General features: G+C 40.5%; 1 protein-coding gene across 2 annotated transcripts in view; it reads left to right on the forward strand.

Annotated features, from left to right (window-relative positions):
• The window catches only part of Noc3l (NOC3 like DNA replication regulator), a 36333-nt gene that overhangs the window by 7990 nt on the left and 7203 nt on the right, over window positions 1-21140 (forward strand). For both annotated transcript variants that reach the window (XM_052186455.1, XM_052186462.1), the window contains exons 7-16: window positions 1046-1207; window positions 1398-1491; window positions 3504-3679; window positions 3891-4019; window positions 6068-6199; window positions 16347-16427; window positions 16751-16851; window positions 20448-20520; window positions 20619-20682; window positions 20763-20834. In XM_052186455.1, the coding sequence (XP_052042415.1) occupies window positions 1046-1207; window positions 1398-1491; window positions 3504-3679; window positions 3891-4019; window positions 6068-6199; window positions 16347-16427; window positions 16751-16851; window positions 20448-20520; window positions 20619-20682; window positions 20763-20834 (1084 nt within the window). The remainder of the gene's footprint in view (window positions 1-1045; window positions 1208-1397; window positions 1492-3503; window positions 3680-3890; window positions 4020-6067; window positions 6200-16346; window positions 16428-16750; window positions 16852-20447; window positions 20521-20618; window positions 20683-20762; window positions 20835-21140) is intronic.

The raw sequence follows: 21140 nt of genomic DNA on the forward strand, positions 1-21140 counted from the left end.
AGAAGGAAGGCAATGTGGGAGCTGCAAAAGACGGCCATGGGGGCCTAGGGTGATGGTGAATGTAAACGCAAGCCATCTCAGGTGCAGACTGGGCTGTGCCCACTGCTGTCTGAGATGGGGTAAGTCATGTTATCCAAGGTCACTTTGTTCTTTAAAAGAGAAACACTTTAAACACTTTATTGTGATGATTAAATGAGAATAAATATAATACTGTATTAAGTGATACCATTCCTGTTATAGTGACCTTCCCAGCATCTGAGTATGACAGGTATTTATTGAATGACAAATTAGATTTACATTAAACATTATTTATTATGTATTTATTATTTATTATTATTATGGGGGAAGGGATGTGTCACAGGAACGTGGGTGTCAGAGACCGACTCTGTTGAGTAGGTTCTCTTGTTTCGTCTTTACTGGGTTCCGGGATTGAACTCTGTTTTCAGTCATGCTCATGTGAGCCAGACTTTGAGGAGTACTTGTTTATATGAGAATCAGAATGGGGAAGTTAGGATAGTTTTCATTTCTATTCTGTTATTTAATTATCTTAGAACCAAAGAGGTATTATTTTAATTTTTAAAAATGTTTTCCTTTTTTTGAGAATTTCATAAATGTATACAGTGAAATATAATCATAACCCTCCTCCCCTGGCTGTTATTGTTGTTTGTTTTGATAACTCACCAAGTCTAATTAGTGCTGCTCAGATGTACCTGGGGGTAGGTTTGTTTTTTCCTTCTCTCTCTCTCTCATTCTCTGTCTCTCTCTCTCTCTCTCTCTTTTTTGGTGTTTAGAAACAGGGTTTCTATGCATAGTCCTGGCTGTCCTGGAACTGACCTACTTTTAATGAAGTTCATACTTTAACCAAACCATAACTAAAGTATGGTTTCCATACAACTTTTGTGATGTGTCTGTTGTAGTTTAATGCACCCTGGCTTGGAGTCACTAGGTGAATTCCACTTGTTATGTCAGATGTGGGGCTGTTGTCTTTCGCTCTGAAATGTTTGGCCATGGGTTTCAGTAGTCTTACAAATCATTGCCTTAACAGATTAAAAAACTGAAAGAGTTGCGTTCCATGCTGATGGAGCAGGACCCGGATGTGGCTGTCACTGTCCGGAAGTTGGTTATCATCTCACTGATGGAGCTGTTTAAGGACATCACTCCCTCCTATAAGATCCGGCCCCTAACCGAAGCAGAGAAATCTACCAAGGTGACTAGAGAAAATTACTGCATAAAATAAGCCAAGAATTTTGGAGAGCTAGAGTTGGGAAAATAGGAGTTGTTGCTGTTTGATCTGTGTGCCTGCCCCACCTAGCCCCAAGTGGAAGGCGCTTTTTTTATGCCTGCTTTTGAACTTAATGCTGTGATATTTAAGCATAAAATGATTTTGATCTTTCCAGATTCGTAAAGAAACCCAGAAGTTAAGAGAATTTGAAGAAGGCCTGGTTAGCCAGTACAAATTTTATTTGGAAAATCTGGAGCAAATAGTTAAAGGTATATTAAATTTATTTGTTTGTTTATTTGTTTGTTTATTTGTTTGTTTGTTTATTAATGCAACCCTAGCTAGCTTGGACCTCAGTACCTAGACCATGGAAATCTGCCTGCCTGGGCTTCCTGGGGCTGGGGTTAAAGACTTATATCATCTTTCCCAATAATTAAGCATATCTTAAAGGTACATCATGCCTAATCTTACATTCTAAGGAAGTTAGACGCCCTGGGGCCTGGGGCTGTAGTTTATTTGGAAGAGTTCTTACCAAGCATTCATGATGGCTCCTGCCTCTGGTACTACATAACCCAGGTGTATGTGGTGGTACACACCTGTAGTCTCAGCACGGGGATGTGGAGGCAGAAATCTCAGAAGTTCAGGGTTGCCAGGCAGTGGTGGGACACGCCTTTAATCCCAGCACTTGGGAGGCACAGGCAGGTGGATTTCTGAGTTCGAGGCCTGCCTGGTCTGCCGAGTGAGTTCTAGGACAGCCAAGGCTACACAGAGAAACCCTGTCTCGGAAAAGCCAAAACAAACAAAAAAAAAAGAGTTCAGGGTCATTCTCAGTTAAACAGGGAGTCCAAGTCCACTGTATGCCAGAGAGGAGACCCTTTCTCACAATACATAAAGACTTCCAGAGTTTAGCCTTTCATTATCATTTGCATAATAGGTAAATTAATTTTCTGTGCCTTATTTTCTATCAATAAATTAAAGTGATATCACATTGTATCATTTATGAGAAGCAGTTGGATGTATGGACATGAAATGTTTAGATGTTTTATCAACTATAAGTACTAGCCTCCTTGTTTCTGTAGTTCTTGATTTTTCTTCAGGGCCACGTGCACACTAGGCCATCCCTGGCTGCGCTCTGTACCCGAATGCTGCAGTCATTTCTAGGTAGCCACGCTTTTGTTGAATTTAGGAACAGCTGGGATTTTTTTTTTTTTTTTTAATTTTAAAACTCTTGAAAAAGGCTGTACTTTGAAATAGATGTTTGTATCTTTAAAAGAAACTTAAATCTTAGCTAGGATGATAAGGTCTTTCCACACCCTTCTCTTTGGAAAAATGGGAGTGTGGTGGAAATTGGGTGGTGAATGGAGAAGAAATGGAGATGCCTAGGTAAGACGCTTTTATCTTACTGGACTCCTTTCCTGAGTGCTAGGATAGGGACTACGCAGTTACCGGCTGAAGCTGTGCTGCTCGCTCTCCTGGTGGCCCTAGTAGGACAGTGGTAGAGTGGCCATCCAGTGGAGGTGGGACTTGGATACTGCTGTTCTGCTTTGCATCCACCTGAAGCACACGTGGGTTTCATCCGGAAGCTTCTTGCCATTGCTAAGTCCCAGGACAGGATCAGTCAGTAGAGACCTTGTCTCAAAAAATAATATAGAGAGCCCAGAGAGACGGCTCAGGAGACGTAAGTTTGGTTCCCAGGACTCACGTCAGGCTGCTCACAGCTGCCTGTAACTCCAGCTCCAGTGAACCCAGTGCCTCTTCTGGACTGTGTGGATACCTGCATTCACATGTGCACATACACACACATAGACACAATTAAAAAAAAGTGAAAGGTAAAGAAAGACATCTGGTTTTAACCTCTGGCTTTGGCACGGATATGGAGGTGGGCACAGAATCATACACAGTTCACACACATAAAAGGATATGATGTAAGTATACTAGGAATGAAGTTAAGCTTAATATTAAGTCATATATATGCAAATTACTGCACGCACACACACACACACACACATACACACACACGGTATAAAGCAATGTAAGTGTCAGCTGGGCAGTTCACAGGAGTCAGTTCTCTCCTTCCATCCTGTGGATTCCAGGGGTTGAACTCAGGTCCATTGCTCACTATTACTCACTGGTCCCACATTTCCATCTGGTCATGTAACTACTTTGAAAGATTAATAAGATGATTTATGTTCTCTCTCCCCCCCTCCCCCCTCTGTTTCTGTCTCACTTTCATCCCAAGATCAAAATCCAGTGCTTAAAGTAACTGCATTCATGTTTTAATCAGACTGGAAGCAAAGGAAGCTGAAGAAAAGCAACGTGGTGTCCGTGAAGGCCTACAGAGGGCTGGCTGAGGTGGCGGTGAAGAGCCTGTGTGAGCTCTTGGTGGCCCTGCCCCATTTTAACTTTCACAACAACATCATTGTACTGATCGTCCCTCTGATGAACGATGGGTCCAAACTGGTAGGTTGCTCTAGAAACTGGTTTCTTGCTGTGTCCTTACGGAAAGATTACACACTGTTTCTCATCTTACCCCCAAGTCCTTTATAAGCTGTTGGTGGTGAGTTGGAATCAGTTTATTATTCACTTAGGATGCACAGGGCGGTCCCCCAGCAGCAGGGGTGCCTGGCCCAATGTCCGCACTGACTGACTTACTGTAACCTTTCTTTTTCAGGTATCGGAAATGTGTTGTGAAGCAGTAAAGAAACTCTTTAAACAAGATAAGTTAGGCCAGGCTTCTCTTGGTGTAATTAAAGTGATCTCTGGTTTTGTAAAGGGCAGAAATTACGAAGTTAGACCAGAGGTAAGCCTTTCTTTTTTTTTTTTTACTTTGAATTTTTTGTTTTAAATTACAAAGTGATTTTTGTATTCTTTCAAGAAATTTATTTACAGATGTACTTATATAAGATGAAAAGTTAAATGTATCAATTGACTGAGTGTTGCTGACAGTTTGTTATGTATAGCCTCCTAGGTGGACTTTTATAGAAATATATGTATCCTTGTTTCAAAACTTAAAAAATAGACTTCTAATAGGAACACTCTTTCCAGCAGTATGGTAGGATGAGCATCTACCCAGGAGCATACAGTACCCTGCTGGGTAGACTGTGAGCTGTCTCAAGAGTTTTCCTGACACAGTACTGGAGAGATACAGTCGCTGTCTGTTTTGATTTTTTTCTATTGTGAGTATTTACGAATTAGATTTCTTGAGTAGAGTTGATGGATCTGGTAGTAATCAATTAAAAATGGTCTTCTGACAGTATTGTGGCACGCAGGCTCTTGTCAGTGATCTGAGTCATATCCCAAGTGGTTGCCGAATCCTGTTGCTGTTTAATCTCGTTAGTTTGTGAGGCGTAAAGCTGTCCATTTTGCACACGCTTAGTTGTACATCTTTTTTTAAAAAAAATTGTGTATGGTATTGGACTTGTGAACTTGGGTCTGTGCATGCATGTATTCAGATGTACATGCACATATGTGACTGAGTATATCCCTTGGTGGCTGTCCACCCTTTACCTTTTTTGAGACTGCCTTTCACTGAACCTGAAGCTCATGATTTGGCTGGCTACTGAACTTTGATATCCACCCTGTCCTCTCCGGACCCTCAGGCACAGTGTCATACCCAGGTTTTTACATGGGTACTGGGAATTTGAACTCAGGCACTTTACTGAGTGAGCCATTTTTAAAGTCATACTCACATATTTATTAATAAAGATTTGCTTCTTTATATCCTCTTTCAGAGATGTTACTGTATTAGAAAATCTAAATTTATGTAATGAGAACTAATGAAGGATGAATGACAAAAATAACCAAGAAGCAAAACTTTATTCTTGTTTTTATTGTGCTTGTTATTTCATACTCTTGGTTTGCCTTCAGATCTCTTCTAATTCCTTTTCCCCTTTAAAAAGTGGTGATACTTAGTTGAACCACCAAGGTAATAAATAATAAATAACAGGCTGCTGCGCCTCTTCCTCTCCCCACTCCCCTCCTTCCCTCCTCTCTTCCCCCCTTTCAAGACAGCCCTGGCTGTCCTAGAACTCACTCTATAGACCAGGCTGGCCTCAAACTCAGAGATGCACCTGCTTCTGTCTTCTGAGGGCTGGGATTAAAGGTGTGGGCCACCATTGACAGCAATAACAGACTTCTTAAGAGAAAAGATAATCATTTAATATGGCTTGAATATGAAACTCATAGAGAAATCCTTTTAACTTCAGTGATGTTAGAATAAAAGTAAATTTTCCAGCCCCCTAAAAACTATATCCTTTAATTTGGAGTTGTTTTTCATTGGCTAGTAATATTTTATGAGTATACAGAATGCCTACAAAATATTTGAAATTCATTTAATACCTAGAATGACTTTAGATTTATTTCACTTTATGCCTTGTGTTAATCATTTTTATCCCATGCTTTTAGTCCTGTTACCTGAAATATCCACCTTCCCTTCTAGACATGTATGTTGGAACTTTGAGAGAGTCCAGAACCTCTGGTTGTTAAGAGTTTGCCCCGTGTAAGCTGCTGGGACTGAGAGTTCAGTGAGGGGTTTCTTCAAGAGAAGACGCAGGGCTCAGTCTTTTCCTGTTTGTAGTGTGAGGACCAGATGAGCACTGACCCCAGAAGTTGTAAAACCTGGTGGAGTACAGCTAGTTAGAAAAGTCTTGTTGCGCTTTTTCCACACAGCTCCAAACCTTGTGTTGGCCGTGTACTCGGTGCCATCTTGTCTCCACTTATGAGAGGTAGAATTCTGTGTTGATATGCTAAGACATTCTACACACGTAGAATAAGTTCTTCTCCACAGAGGCTTTGGGTGTAGTATAAATACTAAGTAAGCTGTGTGTTTGTTGTTGTTTTCACTATTAGATGTTAAAAACATTTTTATGCCTGCGGATCAAGGAAGTAGAAGTGAAAAAAGATACAGAGGACATTAACAAACCCAAAAGGTTCATGACTTTCAAGGAAAAGAGAAAAACACTGTCAAGAATGCAAAGAAAGGTTTGGCTTATTGTCTTTTTCATTTTATTAAATAATCTGCTTAGATGGATTCTGCATTACAATCAAAGTATAAACAGATAAGTCTTGTATATGTATTTAATGTATTCTTTTTTTATTGGACATATTTTTTATTTACATTTCAAATGATTTCCCCCTTTCTGGACCCCCACTCCCCGAAAGTCACATAAGCCCTCTTCCCTCCCCCCTTTTCTCCCACCCACCCCTTCCCACTTCCCTGTTCTGATTTTGACCTATACTGCTACACTGAGTCTTTCCAGAACCAGGGGCCACTCCTCCGTTCTTCTTGTACCTCATTTGATGTGTGGATTATGTTTTGGGTATTCCAATTTTCTAGGCTAATATACCCTTATCAGTGAGTGCATACCATCATTGATCTTTTAAGACTGGGTTACCTCACTTGGTATGATGTTCTCCAGCTCCATCCATTTGCCTAAGAATTTCATGAATTCATTGTTTCTAATGGCTGAATAGTACTCCATTGTGTATATATACCACATTTTTTTGTATCCATTCTTCCATTGAGGGATACCTGGGTTCTTTCCAGCTTCTGGCTATTATAAGTAGGGCTACTATGAACATAGTGGAGCACGTATCCTTATTACCTGCTGGGGAATCCTCTGGGTATATGCCCAGGAGTGGTATAGCAGGATCCTCCGGAAGTGACATGCCTAGTTTTCTGAGGAACCGCCAGACTGATTTCCAGAGTGGTTGTACCAATTTGCAACCCCACCATCAGTGGAGGAGTATTCCTCTTTCTCCACATCCTCACCAACACTTGCTGTCTCCTGAATTTTTAATCTTAGCCATTCTGACTGGTGTAAGGTGAAATCTCAGGGTTGTTTTGATTTGCATTTCCCTAATGACTAATGAAGTTGAGCATTTTTAATATGCTTCTCAGTCATTCGAAGTTCTTCAGGTGAAAATTCTTTGTTTAGCTCTGTACCCCATTTTTAAATAGGGTTATTTGGTTTTCTGGGGTCTAACTTCTTGAGTTCTTTGTATATATTAGATATTAGCCCTCTATCTATGTAGGGTTGGTGAAGATCTTTTCCCAATTTGTTGGTTGCCGATTTGTCCTTTTGATGGTGTCCTTTGCCTTACAGAAACTTTGTAATTTTATGAGGTCCCATTTGTCAGTTCTTGATCTTAGAGAATACGCTATTGGTGATCTGTTCAGAAACATCCCCTGTACATATGTCCTCAAGAGTCTTCCCCAGTTTCTTTTCTATTAGCTTTAGAATGTTAGCTTTATGTGGAGGTCCTTGATCTGCTTGGAGTTGAGCTTAGTACAAGGAGACAAGGATGGATCAATTCGCATTCTTCTGCATGCTGACCTCCAGTTGAACCAGCACCATTTGTTGAAAAGGCTATCTTTTTTCCATTGGATGTTTTCAGCCCCTTTGTCGAGGATCAAGTGGCCATAGGTGTGCGGGTTCATTTCTGGATCTTCAATCCTGTTCCATTGATCCGCCTGCCTGTCACTGTACCAATACCATGCAGTTTTTAACACTATTGCTCTGTAGTATTGCTTGAGATCAGGGATACTGATTCCCCCAGAATTTCTTTTGTTGTTGAGAATAATTTTAGCTATCCTGGGTTTTTTGTTATTTCAGATGAATTTGAGAATTACTCTTTCTAACTCTTATGAAGAACTGAGTTGGGATTTTGATGGGGATTGCATTGAATCTGTATATTGCTTTTGGCAAAATGGCCATTTTAAGTATATTAATTCTGCTGATCCATGAGCATGGGAGATTTTTCCATTTTTTGAGGTCTTCTTCCATTTCCTTCTTCAGAGTCTTGAAGTTCTTGTCATACAGATCTTTCTCATGTTTGGTAAGAGTCACCCCAAGGTACTTTATACTGTTTGTGGCTATTGTGAAGGGTGTCATTTCCCTGATTTCTTTCTCAGCCTGCTTATCCTTTGAGTATAAGAAGGCTACTGATTTGCTTGAGTTGATTTTATAACCTGCCACTTTGCTGAAGTTGTTTATCAGCTGTAGGAGTTTTTTAGTGGAGTTTTTTGGGTCACTTAGGTAGACTGACAAGAAAAATGGAAAAATCTCCCATGCTCATGGATTGGCAGAATTAATATAGTTAAAATGGCCATTTTGCCAAAAGTAATATACAGATTCAATGCAATCCCCATCAAAATCCCAACTCAGTTCTTCATAAAAGTTACAAAGAGCAATTCTATCATCTGCAAATAATGATAGTTTGACTTCTTCCTTTCCAATTTGTATCCCTTTAACCTCCTTATGTTTTCTAGTTGCCCGAGCTAGTACCTCAAGTACAATAGTAAAAAGATAAGTAGAAAGGGGACAGCCCTGTCTAGTCCCTGATTTTTAGTGGGATTGCTTCAAGTTTCTCTCCATTTAGTTTGATGCTGGCTACCGGTTTGCTGTATATTGCTTTTGCTATGTTTAGGTATGGGCCTTGAATTCCTGTTCTTTCCAAGACTTTAAGCATGAAAGGATGCTGAATTTTGTCAAATGCTTTTTCAGTATCCAATGAAATGACCATGTGGTTTTTTTTCTTTGAGTTTGTTTATGTAGTGGATTGCATTGATGGATTTCTGTATATTGAACCAACCCTGCATACCTGGGATAAAGCCTACTTGATCATGGTGGATGATCGTTTTTATGTGTTCTTGGATTTGGTTGGCAAGAATTTTATTGAGTATTTTTGCATCGATGTTCATAAGGGAAATTGGTCTGGAGTTCTCTTTCTTTGTTGGATCTTTGTGTAGTTTTGGTATCAGCGTAATTGTGGCTTCGTAGAAGGAGTTGGGTAGTGTTCCTTCTGTTTCTATTTTGTGGAATAGTTTGAAGAGTATTGGTGTTAGGTCTTCTTTGAAGGTCTGATAGAATTCTGCACTGAAATCGTCTGGTCCTGTGCTTTTTTTTTGGTTGGAAGACTTTCTATGACCCCCTTCTATTTCTTTAGGGGTTATGGGACTGTTTAGATGATCTATTTGGTCCTGATTTAATTTTGGTATTTGATATCTGCCTAGGAAATTGTCCATTTCCTCCAGATTCTCCAGTTGTGTTGAGTATAGGCTTTTGTAGTAGGAACTGATGATTTTTTGAATTTCCTCAGTTTCTGTTGTTATATCCCTCTTTTCAAATTTTGTTAATTTGGATACTTTCTCTGTGCCCTTTGGTCAGTCTGGCTAAGGGTTTATCTATTTTGTTGATTTTCTCAAAGAACCAGCTCCTGGATTCGTTGATTCTTTGTATGGTTCTCTTTGTTTCCACTTGATTGATTTCAGCCCTGAGTTTGATGATTTCCTGTCTTCTCCTCCTGGGTGAATTAGCTTCTTTTTGTTCCAGAGCTTTCATGTGTGCCATTAAGCTGCTAGTGTATGCTCTCTCCCATTTCTTTTTGGAGGCACTCAGGACTATGAGTTTTCCTCTTAGCCCTGCTTTCATTGTGTCCCAAAGATTTGGGTATGTTCTAAAAAGTCTCTGATTTCTCTCTTTATTTCTTCTTTGGCCAAGGTGTCATTGAGTAGAGTATTGTTCAGCCTTCATGTGTATGTGGGCTTTCTGTTGTTTTTGTTGCTATTGAAAACCACTCTTATTCCATAGTGATCTGATAGGTGGTATGGGATTAGTTCGATCTTCTTATATTTGTTGAGGTCTGTCTTGTGACCAATTATATGGTCGATTTTGGAGAAGGTACCATGAGGTGCTGAGAAAAAGGTATATTGTTTTGCTTTAGGGTGAAATGTTCTATAAATATCAGTCAAATCCAGTTGGTTCAAAGCTTCAATTAGTTTTACTGTGTCCCTGCTTAGTTTCTGTTTTCCTGATCGGTCCATTGAGGAGAGTGGAGTGTTGAAGTCACCCACAATTATCGTGTTAGGTGCAATGTGTGCTCTGAGCTTTAGTAAAGTTGCTTTTACGAATGAGGGTGCCCTTGCATTTGGAGCATAGATGTTCAGAATTGAAAGTTCTTCGTGGTGGATTTTTCCTTTGACCAGCAAGAAGTGTCCTTCCGTGTCTCTTTTGATGACTTTTGGGTGAAAGTCAATTTTATCTGATATTAGAATGGCTACTCCGGCTCGTTTCCTGAGACCATTGGCTTGTAAAGTTGTCTTCTAGCCTTTTACTCTTAAGGTAGTTTTTGTCTTTGACACTGAGGTGTGTTTCCTGTATGCAGCAGAATGTAGGGTCCTGTTTCCTTATCCAGTCTGTTAGTCTATGTCTTTTTATTGGGGAATTGAGTCCATTGATGCTAAGAGATATTAAGGAATAATGATTACTACTTCCTGTCATTTTTGATGTTATTTTTATATTTTATAAAAATATATTTTATATTTTATTTATATTTGAGTGGTTATCTTCTTTTGTGTTTGATGAAAGAAGGTTACTATCTTGCTTTTTCCAGGGTGTAGTTTCCCTCCTTGTATTGGAATTTTCCTCCTATTATTCTTTGTAGAGCTGGGTTTGTGGAAAGATATTGTGTAAATTTGGTCTTGTCATGGAATATCTTGCTTTCTCCATCTATGGTGATTGAGAGTTTTGCTGGGTATGGTAGTCTTGGCTGACATTTGTGTTCTCTTAGAGTCTGCATGAGATCTGCCCAGGATCTTCTAGCTTTCATGGTCTCTGGTGAGAAGTCTGGTGTGATTCTGATAGGTCTTCCTTTATATGTTATTTGGCCTTTTTCTCTTACTGCCTTTAATATTCTTTCTTTGTTTAGTACATTTGGAGTTTTGATTATTATGTGATGAGAGGTATTTCTGCTCAGGTCCAGTCTGTTTGGAGTTCTGTAGGCTTCTTGTATATTCATGGACATCTCTCTCTTTAAGTTAGGGAAGTTTTCTTCCATAATTTTGTTGAAGATATTTGCTAGCCCTTTCAGTTGTAAATCTTCATTCTCATCTATACTTATAAACCTTAGGTTTGGTCTTCTCATTGTGTCCTGGATTTCCTGGATGTTCTGGGATACAAGCTTTTTGCATTTTGCATTTTCTTTGACTGTTGAGTCAATGGTTTCTATGGTATCATCGGCATCTGAGATTCTTTCTTGCATCTCTTGTATTCTGTTGTTGATATTTGCATCTATGGCCCCTGATTTCTTCCCAAGGTTTTCTATCTCTGAAGTTGTCTCCCTTTGTGATTTCTTAGTTGTTTCTACTTCTATTTTTAGATCCAGGATGGTTTTGCTCAGTTCCTTCATTAGTTTGTGTTTTCCTTTAATTCTTTAAGAGATTTTTGTTTCCTCTTTCATGACTTCTGCCATTTGACTCGCTTTCTCCTGCATTTCTTTAAGTTTTTTTTGTTTTTTTTTTGTTTTTTTTTTTTTTTTTGCGTTTCTTCTTTATTGGCTTCTATCTCTTGAGCCTTATTCTCCTGAATTTCTTCAAGTGATTTTGTGTTTCCGTTATACGGGTTTCTAGCTTATTCATGTTCCCCTGTATTTCTTTAAGAGATGTATTCTGATTACCCTCTCCTTTTGTTTTCTCAAATCTCCCTGCCATCCCTATCAGTCCTTCCACTCTCAAAGATAGACACATCAGCCCACTGCTCAGGCTCATTCAGGTTGACTGAGCCTACCTGTGACCATTTGAAGCATCAGTTGGAGCCTGGTGGGGTTAACTGTGGCTACCAAAGCAGGAGTAGTTTCCTCTCTCCATAATCCCTCAGTAGCAATAGTTGAGTAGTTAGCGATAGGCCCTGAGCTCTTCCTCCTGCTGTGCTGAGCTGTTGACAGGTCCATTCTTGACCTAGTTCTGGCATCCATAGCTATGATGAATTTGTCATTGTAGTGGTTTTGTCTTCTCAGAAGATGACATTTCCTAGACTTCTCTCCCTATTTTCCCGTTCTTACAGTCTTTGCTCTCCTTTCCTGCAATGTTCCCTGAGCCTTGGATAGGATGATGAAATGATTTGTTTAGGCCGAGCACTCGCTATCATTTATTCTTAAATCATGGTATGCTGTTGTGAGTCTCTGGATTCACTACTGTTGACAGGTAAGAGGCTTATATGACTATAAGGCTGAAAGTAGCATAGATCTGTGTATATACATGCATAAATATTTAGAAGGCAGCTTAAAGCTGTGTCAGTTTAGCTAATTAACGTATTCATTTCTCTCCTACAGCCTGTGATCTGTTTTTTGACTATGTTTACAATACCAGGCTTATATTCTGTCCTGTGAGACAAGTCTTAAATTCAGCAGAGAGAGGTTAGTTACCCTGTAAAAGTAGGCTTCTGTTCCACAAGTGGGGCATCTTGCTTGATTGGTCTGTCAAGATCATAGTGTTCACAACTAGATAAGAAAAAGTTGCTGCTTTTTCTCCCCCAGTAGCTGTATAGCACCTTTATGGATTGTGAAAATTAGCTAGCAGGGAAGACTGTTCCAGATAAATTCCAGCTTGATTTCTTTATATCATGGTTATAAGATATGTGGTCTCTTCAGTAATGGGGTTTTGCTGTTTAGCTCTAGTGGGCTGCCAAGAGGAATGGCAAGAATCCCCTTGTTTAGGGGCTTCTGGAATCTCTTTGATCCCACATAGTTCATGAGGAACTATCCACTCCCAGCACTGGGGTTTTGTTTAAAAACTGGCAGCTTCTGGGAGCAGCCTTGCAGGGTACTGCCCTTCACACTTTTCCTTTAAAAAAATTTTTTTTTAAATTTTGTTACAAGAGAGGTTTTTTATGTACTGTATATGTTTTTTATTATAAGTGCACTGTAGCTGTCTTCAGACACTCCAGAAGAGGGCGTCAGATCTAGTTACAGATGATTGTGAGCCACCATGTGGTTGCTGAGATTTGAACTCAGGACCTCTGGAAGAGCAGTGGCAGACTGGCAGGCAGGCATGGTACTGGATCAATAGTTGATAGCTCACAACTAATTGGAAAATTACAGGCAAAGGAGAAAGACTGGGCATGGTATGGGTTTTGAAACCACAAAGCCCACAGCTTATGACATACCTTCTCAAACTGCACCTCTTAGCCCTTCCCAAACAGTTTTATTAATTAAGGGCCAAGCATTCAAACATATGAGCTAGGATGGCTCCTGGTTAGGAGCACTGACTGCTTCCAGAGATCATGAGTTCAATTCCCAGCAACCACATGGTGTCTCACAACCATTTGTAATGTGATCCAATGCTCTCTTCTGGTCTGTCTGAAGAGAGTGACAGTGTACTCACATACATACAATAAACAAACAAATGTAAAAAAAAAAAAAAAAAAAAAGAACAAAACCATATGAGCCTGCGAGGGAAATTTTCATTTAAATCATGTTATCTCCATAAACCCTTATTCAGACCTTTCTAAAGAAAATTTTTAGTTGCATTTATTTATGTGTATGTGCATGTGTGCGTGTTTGCATGTGACATAGCATGTATGTATGTCAAGAGTATGTCAAGAGAGAACTGTTAGAGTTGGTTTTCTTCATCATGTGGGGTCCTGGGACTTGTCTTTAGTTATATATTGAGCCTCCTCTGTTTCTGTTTTTTTTTTTTTTTTTTTTTTTTTTGGTGTTTTGAGGCAGGGTTTCTCAGTGTAGCCCTGGCTGTCCTAGATGGAACTCACTTTGCAGATCAGGCTGTCGTTGAACTCAGGAGACTCAGTCTCCTGCCTCCTGAGTAACTCCATGTACCATTACCACCTGACTGAGGTAGTTGTATTCTTGATGTTTTGAAGTTTGATTCCTTTTTTTTTTTAATTTTTTTTAATTAATTAATTTGTATCCAGAACACTGTTCCCCACAGAGTCCCTCCTCCCACCTCCCTTCCCTTCTCCTCTAAGAGGGTGGGGCCCCCTGGGTATGCTCCAACCCTGGCACTCAAGTCTCTACAGGGTTGGGCATATCTTCTCCCACAAGATCCAGCCTGTATATGTTCTTTGGTTGGTCGCTCCATCTCTGGGAGATGTCAACGGTCCAGGTTAGTTGACTGTTGGTCTTCGTGTGGAGTTCCTATCACCTTCAGGGCCTTCAATCCTTCCCCTTTTCGAATTCCATCCAATGTTTGGTTGAGGGTATGTGCATCTATTTCAGTCGGCTGCTGGGAAGAGCCTCTCCTAGGACAGTTATGCTAGGCTCCTGACTGCAAGCATAACAGAGTTTCATTAATAGGGTCAGGGATTGGTACTTGCCCATGGGCCAGTTATTGGTTGACCATTCTCTGCCTCTGCACTGTTTTTGCCCCTGCATTGTTTTTAGATAGGACACATTTTCAGTCAAAAGTTTTGTGGATGGGTTGGTGTCCTTACCCACTGGCGTTCCTGCCTGGATGCAGGAGGTGGCCTCTTCTGGTGTCATGTCCCCACTGTTAGGCTTCTTGGCTAAGGTCACCCTCATTGGCTCCTAGGAGCCTCTCCCATCCCAGGTCTCTGGACCTTCCTAGAGATTCCCCCCACTCCCCACCCTGGCAACTGAAGATTTCCAATCATTCTCCTGTCCCTCTGGCTCTCTCTCCTGTCTTTCCCCACATGTGATCCTGACCCCCTTCCCCTCCCGCCCAGTTCCCTTCCTCCCTCAGCCTCCTTTGACTTTGGAGTGTGCCATCACCACCTTGCTGAGGGAGTTGTGTTCTTGATGTTTTGACTATTGATTCTTTATGTGCTCTAGATAACAGTTCTCTGCTGGATATGTACCTGACAAAGATCCCTCCCATTCTGTGAGCTTCATACATACACCTTTCCTTTCCTATACAGGGCTTTTTGATTTCACAAGGTCCCGATGGCTACTTGTTGGCCTTATTTCTTAAGCAAAGTTGTGTTTATAACGTCTTCACCTGTGCCTATGCTGTAGCAGTCTCTCTACCTTCTCTTCTGACAGTTGCAGAGTTTGAGTTTTCACAGTGATCTTTGATCCATTTGGAGTTAATTTTTATGCAGGGCGAGAGAAGGGGGTCTAATTTCCTTCTCCTTGTTTACATCCGATTTTCCCAGCATTTGCTAATGGTGCTGTCAAGAAAGGTTCCACTGTGTAGCCTTCGAGTTTTCTGCCCATAGATCCAAAATGCTGGGGCCATAGGCCTGTTTCACCATGACCAGTTTTACATTATAGTTAAGTCTTAAAAATATTGAAACTGGTGTGTGTGCGTATTATTTATATATATTTCTAGGTATTTCGGAGGTTGAGGCAGGATGATTGCTTGAGTCTAATTTGTGACTAGCATCTGGAAACTAACAAGATTTTTTTTCTTAAAAAAGGAAATAAATTAACCAAGTTTGAAATCTAAACTATTTAGAGAATTTTGTTTTCCCCACTTTTTAATAAAAACACCTTTCTTAAATCAACTTGGACTGACAACTTGGCAGAGAGCAATAGGTGAGGTCCACCCCCACCCCTGATATGCAGAGCTATTTTTAAATTTTTAAATTATTTTTCATGTATGTGTATATTTGTGCACATGTGAGTGTCGCATGTGTTTGGGGGTCAAGAGACAGTTTGCTGACAGTTTCCTACTGTAGGTTCTGGGGATTGCTCTCAAGTCTTGGCAGGAAGGCTTTCCCCAACAGCCACCCCCTTCCAGCCTAAAAAAAGGTTTTCTACATTTAGTTATTGTTTTGCACATGTCTACGAAAAGCTGTTTGAGTCATGAAATACAGACTTCCTTTTTCTTGACAGAAAGGGCACACTCATTTGAGTTTTTATTGTTTAGTCACTTTATTTGTCAAGGTTCTCATTTCTTAGATCTGGGTTGTAAACCAGTCACTTTTCATTTACTGGCACTTTTGAAAGTTAATTTAGAAGGATACATAGTATCTATACTTAAGGGTCATTTTACAGTTTAAATGAGGTGACACACATATGAGCAGCCTTTGTAAACAGTAGTTGTTACCACTGTTACATAAGTTTCCATTCTTCCACTTTTTCGAAGGGACAGTGTGACTAACTTAGTTAGCTTACTATCTTATTCTTGCTTTTCTCCCTTTGCTCATGTCTATATTCATAGACAGTATATGTCTTACCGTGTTTTACAGTTTTACTGCCTCAGTTTTGCTTTTGCTGCTATGTACATGGTGTGTGTGTGTATACGTACACATATTTGTGTATGTATATGTAAGTGTGTGTATACATATGTAAGTATATGTATGTATATATATATGTATACACATACATACACACATATATAAGGAATGTTTTTCCTTTTGTCTCTTTTCAGTGGAAGAAAGCAGAAGAGAAACTGGAGCGGGAACTTCGGGAGGCCGAAGCTTCGGAGAGCACTGAGAGAAAGCTGAAACTGGTGGGCAGGTCCACTTTGTCATACTCTCAACATGTTTTGTTAAATGATTTTAATTATAAATTGTTTTGACTTAAAGGTATATCATTTTGATTTATTTAATGGGTTTTAAGAGGATTTTATTTTTACATATAAGGAAATATGAGGTGATACATGCCAGTTTATGAAATCACCAGGTCTTTATTTTGTTCAAAATCTGCATCTCCAAAATCATCTCAGGGGATGAGAAAGGGAAAAGAAGCTTTGGCTTTGAAAGCTGTGATTATTCTAACTGAAGGAGAACAACCAGCTAGTTGTAAGGCATTCTTGTCTGCTTTCTCTGCCAGCACACGGAGACTCTGAACATTGTGTTTGTGACCTACTTCAGAATATTGAAGAAGGCCCAGAGGTCACCTCTTCTGCCAGCGGTCCTAGAAGGTCTTGCCAAGTAAGGGCCGTGTGGCTGTGAATACTATGGGCAGCATAACTGTGGCTCTTCCTGTGCTGTCCTCATGCTACACTTCTTGTGCTGTGCCTTTGGCTTTGTTCTTTCAAATCTTTTAAAATTGATTCTTTTTTCTTCTGCTTAATATGTTTCTGGCATCCCTAAGATTCGCCACTCAGTTCTTGATTCTGTTCTGTTTTATGTGTATGGGTGTTTTACCTTTTTGTGTGCCTGTACACCATGTGTGTGCATGGTGCCCTCGGAGGCCAGAAATGGGTATTGGATACTGGGATTGGAGTTTACAGATAATTGTAAGCTGTTATGTGGGTGGTGATCTAACCTTCCTCTGGAAGGGCACATGCTCTTCACCATTGGGCTATCTTTCCAGCCCAAATTCTTGATTCCTTTTTGTACTATGGTGTTGGTGTTCTGCCAGCCATTTGTGGGGGTCAGACACACGTGCAGATCGTGACTCCAGTTCTCTGCATCTATTCTGCATCTGCTGAAATAGACCTTGTGTGTGTTGTCAACATTGGTGATCCCAGGGAATGTGAGCTTCAAGTACTAGTCACTAGGTCTGCATGCTGCCTTGTACTCACTGCTCTCCTGTACAATACAATGCACACCGCAAACGCTGCTGGAAACTTTCTGCTAGCCACATTAGGGAGCAGAGACTTAGAAACAGACTTGGAAATACAGCTCTGGCTGGAAGATAGGAGTTTTGTTCTTACAGAGTCTCACTAGTGACTGGAACTCACAGGCTGTGCTTCCTTATGAAAGACTATGTCCTTGTCATTAGAAAACCTCCAGAAAATCCAGGCTGCTGTGGTGCATGCCTTTAATTCCAGCACTTGGGAGGCAGAGGCAGGTGGATTTCTGAGTTCCAGGCCAGCCTGGACTACAGAGTGAGTTCCAGGACAGCCAGGGCTACCCAGAGAAACCCTGTCTCAAAAAAACAAAAACAAAAAAAAACAAAAGAAAGAAAGAGAGAGAGAGAGAGAAAGAGAGAGAGAGAGAGAGAGAGAGAGAGAGAGAGAGAGAGAGAGAGAGAGAGAGAGAGAAAGAGAGAAAGAGAGAAAGAGAGAAAAGAAAAAAGAAAACCTCCAGAAAAGGCAGAGCAAAGGAGGGATTACGAAACCCACTGTTTTTGTTTGGTTTGGTTTTGACGTGAGGGCTTCTCTGTACTCCAGGGTAGCCTAGAAGTCACTGTGTAGTTCAGATTGGCCTTTAACTTGTGGCTTCCAAGTGTGAATCAGCATTTCTAGTTCCTGACATCTGTTTGTTTTTGTTTTGTGGGTAATTTCCTATTTAAAAAAATATTTTTTTAAATAGAAAATATAAAAGAAATAAAATAATTTTTTCTTTTTTCAACTAATATATGCTCATTTTTTAAGTCCAGAGAATAAGAAATGTAAATAAGCTCTCTCTCATATGTGTTTGTGTGTCTGCTTGTCCTTTTTTGACACATAAATGGAAGAATATGTGTCTAGTATCTCTTAAGTCCCCTAAAGTTACTCTAGGGCTCTTCCCATGGTAGCACATACAGAGCATTTCTTTCTTTTCTTTTTCAATATTTTATTTTTATTTTTAGGGATTTTTGAAGAAATGTCTTATGCAGCCCATACTTGCCTCAAACTTGTTGTTTAGCCAAGGATGATAAATTTCTGATTATTCTCCTACACTTCCGAGGTGCTGGGATTATAGGCAGATACCACTTATATCTTCATGCACTTGAGCACATGCATTCTCAGATCAGAAAGGCCATTCTCATTTTAAATTCATTTATTAATGCCACATTGTATAAGGCATGGTGGCTCATGCCTTTAATCCCAGGAGGTAGAGGCAGGCAGATCTTTTTTGAGTTCTAGGCCAACCTGCTCTACAAGGTGAGCTCTAGGATAGCCAGGGCTACTCAGAGAACCCTGTCTTTAAACTGCCCCCTACCCCCAATAATGCCACATTACTTCCCATGAAATTGGTAGCAGTGCGTGTGGCGTCTCTCACTTTGTTCAGAGGTCTAACAGAGTCTAACAGACATTTGGACCTGCTTTGTAGTGTACAGTGTTCTCACATCTAGTGGCTAAGACTCCTGAACTCTATCTCATTTGTTTCAAGAAATCGAGGCCTTGGGCAGTCAAGTGATTAAGTGTAGTATCACATACGTCATTAAGAGTGTCCATATTCCCAGGTTAGGTGCCAAGGACTGAGACTTTCTGTGTGTTCCACCTGGTAGCAGCTCTTCTAACTCCAAAGTCCGTGCTCTTAGAGAGGATCGATTGACTGATTGATTTATATGAGTGCTCTATTTGTATATATATCCCCCCTGAAGAGGGCATCAAATCCTTTAAAGATGGTTGTGAGCCACCGTGTGGTTGCTGCCTCCCCCAACCCCCATGTTCTTCTCCCCCCTCCCCCCCCCCCCCCAAGAGTTTCTCTGTGTAGCCCTGGCTGTCCTGGAACTCACTTTGTAGACCAGGCTGGCCTCGAACTCAGAAATCCGCCTGCCTCTGTCTCCCAAGTGCTGAGATTAAAGGCGTGCGCTACCACTGCCCGGCTTCCATGTTCTTATAAATGACAGAGTCCTTTCTTTTTACTGCTTCCTGTTTGCTGGGATGCTTGCTTTTGTTGCCTCCTTTATAACTTGTAGAAACCCAATGCATTTTAGTCGCTTGTTAACTTGTTTGTCAGGACAGAGTAGTTTTGTCTGATGCCGCATATTCCTACCAAGTATAATGCCCAGCGGTTCGAGAATTGTGTAAAAAGTCAGTTTGAATTAAGTGAAAGCTGTCAGTGATCACTTACTTCCATTACAACTAACAATTAGAAATAAGTAAGATTTATAGTGTTATTTTAAAGTCAAGCTATAACCATACTTTCTGGCTATTTTATAGGGTTCTTTTACCTATCACCCTTTTCCACCCCAGTCCCTTCCAACCCCCTAACACTAGGTAGGAAAGAAAGATGTTTAGAGGGGAAAGGGACTGCGATCTCATGAGACTACTTCCTGCTGATTAGGAGACCTCGAGTTCCTTGGGTCTTCCTCAAGCATGATATCCATTGTTTTCTTGTCTCTTTGTTCACGACCATTTGACAAACTGCAACAGCAGCAGCCTCTTGGGGCTCTGGCACTTTTATACCATCTCAAGAATCCTCAGAATTTCAAACATAAGCTATCTGCAGTTGGCAAAATCACACTGCTGTCAGAATATCAGGCAAATTGTCATTAGCTGCTGCAGGCAGTCTGAAACAGTCCCATTTCCCACACCTGAGATTAAAGCGTGTCACACTGGCTGGGTGGTGGTGGCGCACGCCTTTAATCCCAGCACTTGGGAGGCAGAGGCAGGCGGATTTCTGAGTTCGAGGCCAGCCTGGTCTACAGAGTGAGTTCCAGGACAGCCAGGGCTATACAGAGAAACCCTGTCTCGAAAAACCAAAAACCAAAACTAAAACCAAAACAAACAAACAAACAAAGGTAAAACAGAGTCACATAATATAACTGAGATTTTTAAGAAACCCAAATTCTCACTACGTCAAGCTATTTTTACTTGTTCTATTTCTGCTCTTGGTTTATTTAGTAATTAATCTTTATTTGGTTCTAGGTTTGCACATCTTATAAATGTGGAGTTTTTTGATGATTTATTAGTGGTTCTTCATACCCTCATTGAATCTGGTGTAAGTAACTTTTATCAGTGATTACTTTTTAAAGATATAAATAGCAAAAATCATTCTCATTTGCTTTTTTGTTTTTGTTTTGTTTTGTTTCTATAAAGGATCTAAGTTATCAAGAAAGTCTCCACTGCGTTCAAACTGCTTTTCATATTCTTTCTGGACAAGGTGAGTTATTACTTTAGGCTTCATTTGCTTTGTCCCTGAAGACTAACTTAGCCTAACTTGAGTTTGTTGTCATCTCAAAGGTGATGTTTTAAATATTGACCCGATGAAATTCTATACGCATCTCTACAAGACACTGTTCACATTACATGCAGGTATGTTTTCGGAAGATGCTTGCTTGGTACATATGTATAGTCTGAGAGTGTGTTTGATCATAATTGTAGCCGATGACCATAGGATCTGCTGTACAAGGCTGGCTTCCCCTTGCCGTGCACCTGTAGTTAATGCTGCACAAGATTTGGCATTGACTGGAAATGCAGTAAGTGCAGCCCAGCGCATCGCTAAGGCTCTCTTGGCTAGGAGGATGGTTTGCAGCGGGTATGACAGTTCAGCATGGGGTCTCTGGAGTTCAGGAAGTGGCAAGATGAAAGCGTAATGAGAATGACCCCGAAGGACGTCTG

This window comes from Apodemus sylvaticus, chromosome 1, assembly GCF_947179515.1.
Source record: "Apodemus sylvaticus chromosome 1, mApoSyl1.1, whole genome shotgun sequence".
Taxonomy (NCBI): Eukaryota; Metazoa; Chordata; class Mammalia; order Rodentia; family Muridae; genus Apodemus; species Apodemus sylvaticus.